General features: G+C 44.3%; 1 protein-coding gene across 2 annotated transcripts in view; it reads left to right on the top strand.

Annotated features, from left to right (window-relative positions):
• The first annotated feature begins 1,140 nt into the window (after positions 1 to 1,140).
• FSD1L (fibronectin type III and SPRY domain containing 1 like) overlaps positions 1,141 to 6,000 on the top strand; it is an 84,008-nt gene continuing 79,148 nt past the window's right edge. For both annotated transcript variants that reach the window (XM_023545080.2, XM_023545079.2), the window contains exon 1: positions 1,141 to 1,301. In XM_023545080.2, coding sequence (XP_023400848.1) covers positions 1,287 to 1,301 — 15 coding nt within the window. In that variant the 5' untranslated portion in view covers positions 1,141 to 1,286. The remainder of the gene's footprint in view (positions 1,302 to 6,000) is intronic.

Below are 6,000 nucleotides of genomic sequence, written 5' to 3'. Positions count from 1 at the left end.
CTCAAGGAAGGCAGTGCCTTGTCACTGCTTAATTCTCAGTTCATAGAACTGACACACAATAGGCACTCAATACGTATTTCCCTTTCATTCATGGATCCTAAGCAATTACGCCATTGGATTTTTCTGAGCCTCTCCAGAGTCATCCAAATGGAGGATGAGGCCTGTCTGCTTGAGGAAGAACTTTTCCAAGACAGCCTTCGTAAGCATGCACTGTATCCCCTGCCCAGGCTGAGCAGGTTCTAAGTCCTCACTAATAACTATAATTTAGTGAGTATTAACTATGTACTGGGCACTTCAAGGAAACCCTGGTGGTGTAGTGGTTAAGAGCTACAGCTGCTAACCAAAACGTCAGCAGTTCGAATCCACCAGGGGCTCCTTGGAAACTTTATGAGGCAGTTTTACTCTGTGCTATGAGACCACTATGAGTCGAATCGACTCCGCCGCAACGAGTTTGGGCACTTCAAATGCTAATTCTAACAACAGAAGATGAAATTGAGGCTCAGGGCGAATGTCTTCCTCAAAATTACAAAAGAAGTACAGTGCCCAGAAAGGCTCTCTGGGAAAGGTCTACTGGGCCCCAGAGTCTGTATTAGTTCCATATCCACGTCTCGCCGCGTGCCTCCCTCCCCCCGCCCCGCCCCGCCCCTCTCCCACGTTTCCACCAGGTCCCGCTCAGGGCCCTTTCCTACGTTTCCCAGCCCTTTCAATTTCACTGGCACCTGGGTCCGGCCCGGGCCAGTGTGGGGAGGTGCCTCATATGCGCGCAGGATGGAGATGGGGCTGACCTCCGGGACTCGAGCTCTCCTTCCCGCGCCCTCCCCACGGGCCCGGCTGGGGATGCTCAATGGTGCATGCCAAAGCCTGTAGCACTGGCGCACGCTGAGGTAAAAGGATGGAGGAACGGGAGGCTCCAGAAACACTTGCCGGCGACCGAGGGGCGAAAGCTCCCTCCTGTCCGCCGCTGCCTAGTATGCACCTCCCCGCGACCCTCTCACACAGGTCCCTCTGGCGGTAGCGCGCAGGCGCGGGGCTCTCCTCGCCCCTCCCTTCTCTGGGCCGCCCTTTCACCCTGGCAACCGCGGCGCGACAACGGCGCGCGCGAGGGCTGGGCGCGGACGGGGAGTGGCCGGGCGGCGCCGGTGCAGACTGAGGCTCAGGCGGCGGCGCTGGAGGCCGAGCGGGAGAGCCGCGGCCGCGGGTAGCGGTTTGGGGGGTTCCCACTTTCCTTCGCCTCTTCAGACGGTTCTTCGGCGCGGATTCGGGCCCAGCGAGCTCAGCCGCTAGCCATGGACTCCCAGAAAGTAAGCGGAGAAAGGGGTGCGGGGCCAGTGAGCCGGCAGGGTGGGCGGGGCTGGGTGGGCAGTGGGCGCGAAGGGCCGACCGGGCGGGGCGCAGGCCTGGCGGGCGGGCCTGGCAGCGGCAGCGGAGGGCAAGGCTGCCCAGCCGCTCGGGCTGGGGGCGACGCGGCACCCGCCCGGGTACGGGGACCGCGCCCGGTGACCGGAGCTGGCCTCTGCCCTGCGCTTCTCCCGGACCCTGGTTCCTGGTTTCGTAGCCCATCACTTTCTGCAGGGCTCTGGGCCCCCTGTGATTCCGGTAGCCTGGTAACCTAGATGCTAAAAAAAAAAAAAAAAATGAGAAGGTTTATTTCTTCGCAGCAGGTGAGGAAACCATGGCACAGCCTTGTTCGCGGACTCCTGCTGACGCCGAAGCTGGTGTTCTTTGCTCAACCAAGTCGCCTCTCGGCACAATACATGTTATTTAGATCAGAGACCGCATCTCTTTTGTACGTTCTTTCCCCCACCTCCACCCCCACCCCCGGTGACTTGACTGTAAGCGGGTCTTAGTGTTTGTTGTCAGGGCAGCGTCCCACCCTCTTTGGCTAATTGGTGTTGCTGGTCACAGTTACCTAGTGGTTGTTGTGGAATGTTGTATACTTTCCGAACAGGGAAAGGAGATATAGAGACTTACCTTTTGAATTAAGAGAAAAATAGAGAACATAGCTAATGTCTTGACTGCAGTTAGAAGTGAGTTACGAATATTCAGTCATAATCCTTTTGTAGAAATCACAGCCTGATCTCTTTGTTAGATTATAGCCTAACTGAAATATAGGACAGTAGAGGAAGGAAAAACGCGTGGTATTAAACATATAGCTGGTTTAAAAACTAGAAAAGATCATATCCAAGAAGCCATTCCATTATCAGGTAGAAAGCACTGAAAAGATTTATAAGAACAACTTTTTCTGATAATTTTGTCTGGATTCACCTTGAGGAGCGGTGGGTGCACGTGAGAATAGTGATGTGGTAAGCGTTGACTGTAATAGTATTTATTATCCGGAGCCTTTGTGGGGCAGTGGTTAAGTGCTCGGCTGCTAAGCTAACCAAAAGGTTGGCAGTTCTTATCCACCAGCTGTTCCTTGCAAACTCTATGGGGCTGTTCTACTCTGTTCTGTAGGGTCAGTAGAGCTGGAATGGAGTGGATGGCAACGGGTATAAAAGTATTTAGCAACAGTGCACATGATTTCATTGTATGCGTGCATCTTGAAATTCAGTTGGGTGTGAACTCAATTTTTATGTTCATGACTATTAGGTGTTTTTTTTGAAAAAACTGCATTTCTGTGTTTTTAATATGTACACATTTGAAACATTTTCTGCCTAAATTTGTAAAGTATTTTGCAGCTTATTTAACTTTTTAGAGAAAAGTCATATGATACCTGAATGGAAATTAGCTGAGATGAAATGGAAGAGCAAAACCTTGGAATTCCGAGGCTTGGGTTCCAGGGTGCTGTTTACTAACTTTTGTGATCTGGAGCAAATCAGTTAACTCATTAATCTATTTCCTCATCTTGCAGTGGCGGTAAGAACTTTTACACAGTTATTATGAAAATCAAGTCAAATAATTCCTTATGAAAACACATACAATGTTTCCAAGTTTACAAAGAGTACTGTGTGCTGTAAAAGAGTGTAATAAAAGTGTGTTCATCTGGATTGTATTTTGTCAGCATGCATTATCCCCCACCCTAATGAGGAATTAAGAGTTGGAGGTTGTGTTTTCTGCAAGGTCATGCCACTAGCCATTAGACTAAGATTTGAATCTGCTTAATCTCATCCCAAATGATATGTTTGAGTACCTATACTGTGCCAGTGCAGTTTCCCCAAGGTAGCAGAAAATGAGCTATTCTTTATACTGGTACTAACGTATCTTATACTGGTACTAACGTATCTTATTTGTGATAACTTTGAGAATCAACTTCTCGATATTAGAAAAAGTGTTGAATTTTACTGGTGGTATCAAATAATCTTTCTAATGAAAAAAAAAAGCCCTTTTGTTTTATAGCTTAATAAGAGTATCTGATGTTAATGTTCATAACTGATTTAGTGCTCTGAACTTAAGCTTCCTTTTCTCATATGAATTACTACACAATTACATGCCGCAAATCACAATGGACTAAACTGGATATTTGTTTCTTTTTAAATAAAAGTCCTGCTGTGACTTTTTGAGATTATTTCCTATTATAGAATGTTACTTTGAAAATAGTAGCCAGAATTGAGGATGATCTGACTATATATCTCTTTATAAGGAATTGGGATTTGGGCTTTGAATTATTAAGAGGATGACTCTGGAGCCAGGTCTCCAGTCCTGCTATTTTTTATCTGAATGAGTTCGAGTAATTTGGTCTGTGTCTCCATTTTCTCATCTATGAAAATAGAGATAATAATTTTACTTACCTCAAAGGGTTTTTTTTATTGTGAGGCTTGAGTTAAATTTTAAAAGCCTCTTAACAGTACCTAACAGACAGAAGTGCTATTTAAGTGTTAGCTATGGTTATTAGTTTCATAATCCCAACCTCAAAATAACTTTGCCGTGTTCTTGGTAATTTGTAAAACTGCTTTTCTAATGCAGCCTAACCATTTTACATTTGTCCTTATTTAAAGTATGTTTCCTGTTTTTATATCTAGTAAATAATTTCCAATGATGGTGCCAAAGAAGAGTTAAATCCTAATTGAAAGGATTGAAAGCTCTGACTCATGCTATCTGACAATAGAGGTTAAGTTAACAGGACAGTCTTACAGAAGCTTGATGGTGACTGGCCAGCAAATGGATTAGCTTGACCAGCTGCTTTTTTTGTCTGTGAAAATAACTTGGACTTCAGTGTTGTGTTAGCAACAGATGCTTTCTCTGAGTAGAGGAAGAAAACATAATTGCCTTGGGTATGTTAGGCATACTGTTGGATACAGAAAACCACAGTATTATCTCCTAGAAATAAACAGAGGGATTTTGTTTATATCGAGTTTCTGGGACACTTTCGTGAACAGGAGGTGTTATGGATAGGTGGCTTTGTTTGATACGCAAACCTTTTGATTATGTCCTTAAGTGGTTTTAAGATAAAATCCCAAAGGTTTCTTCACCAGATGAAATGTACATGCTCAAAGAAAACGTTGAAACAGATATACATTTGTGGCTTTCTAGAATCTTGGAGCTTGGAATTTAATAGTTTAAGTTAAATTTTTGTACACAAGATCATTCACATTCATGGGGGCTGCTGTTTCTAGGAAAGGTACATGCTGTAGAAGTAACAAAGGTAGAGAGGGAGGGGGAAGTGGTCCCTGATGGAAGTCACCAGGAGCGTACTTTGTCACTTATTTGCTTTTCCACTGTTTTCCCTGCGTATTTTATACTTCCTGCTTGGAAAGGAGTAATGACAGGTGATGCTTGACTGTACAAGACAGAACAAACCTAGACTAGGGAGATTGAACTGAGTAGGGGAAGTTATGGCAGCCTGCAGCAAGCGGCGTATTACTTATACTTGGCTTCCTTTCCCAGCCTGGTGTTTGGTGTCCTGTGCCTTCATATTATACCGTAGCAGTTCAAAGACCCCACTATATCCAGATAACCGATCAGTTGTCCCATGTTCCAAAATTACTCTTCTGTGTCAAAAATTGGTTTCCTGAGGAAAACCAAAACCAACCAAACCCAGTGCCGTTGAGTCGATTCCGACTCATAGCGGTTCTATAGGACAGAGTAGAACTGCGCCATAGAGTTTCCAAGGAGCGCCTGGCGGATTCGAACTGCCCACCCTTTGGTTAGCAGCTGTAGCACTTAACCACTACGCCACCGGAGTTTTATTTCTGAGGAAAGGAAAGGGAAATGAAATTTGAGTATTATTCTGCATCCAGTGTTGTGTTAGACTGCTTTAAACCTTCACTACAGCTCTTTTCCCTATTGCACAGATGGGAAGATGAAGCTCCAAGAAGTTAAGTGACTTGTTCAAAATCACACAGCTAGCTAGAGGTAGTCTGGATTCAAACCCAGGTCTGGCTTCACAGCCCAGGCTTTTTCCATTACCACTCTTCTTGCTGAATCCTTTACCTCTAGATGGTGATATGATTAAAGCAATTAAAACTTAAGATGTCAACAGGGATAAACTATCAAGTAGTGGGCTTTTGTTTGTTTTAAAGAAGCTAGTTAAGTCTTCTAGTGGAAAAAAATAGGTGATAGATGCTGTAGAGCATGATTTAGATTAAAATCTGATCTCTCTCTGCCCAAGTAAAATGAGTATTTTTCTATAGTACGTCACCCCTCTCTCCAGCTCTTTTTCTTTTTTGAGGGTGTTAGCTTTCTAAAGCAGAGTTATGAGCAAGAAAAGTGTAAGTGAGCACTATCCTGACATCATCACTATATTGAAATATAGATACCGTCATATTTTTTCTTTTAAATTTTATTTACTTTGTTGTTGAAATATATGCAGCAAACATACACCAATTCAACAGTTTTGATATGTACAATTTAGTGACACTGATTACATTCTTCGAGTTGTGCAGCCATTCTCACCCTCCTTTTCTGAGTTGTTCCTCCCTCATTAACATAAACTTATTGCCCCCATCCAGTCTCTTTAGTTAGTGTTGTTAATTTGATCCCATGTAGATAGTTATTAAAACAGCATAATGCTCAAGGCAGACTTTTTTTTTACTAGTTAAGCTAAACCGTTGTTTGGTTTTA

This window comes from Loxodonta africana, chromosome 9, assembly GCF_030014295.1.
Source record: "Loxodonta africana isolate mLoxAfr1 chromosome 9, mLoxAfr1.hap2, whole genome shotgun sequence".
NCBI lineage: Eukaryota > Metazoa > Chordata > Mammalia > Proboscidea > Elephantidae > Loxodonta > Loxodonta africana.
Note: the sequence above shows the minus strand (reverse complement) of the source record. Positions and strands in the feature narration are given on the sequence as shown.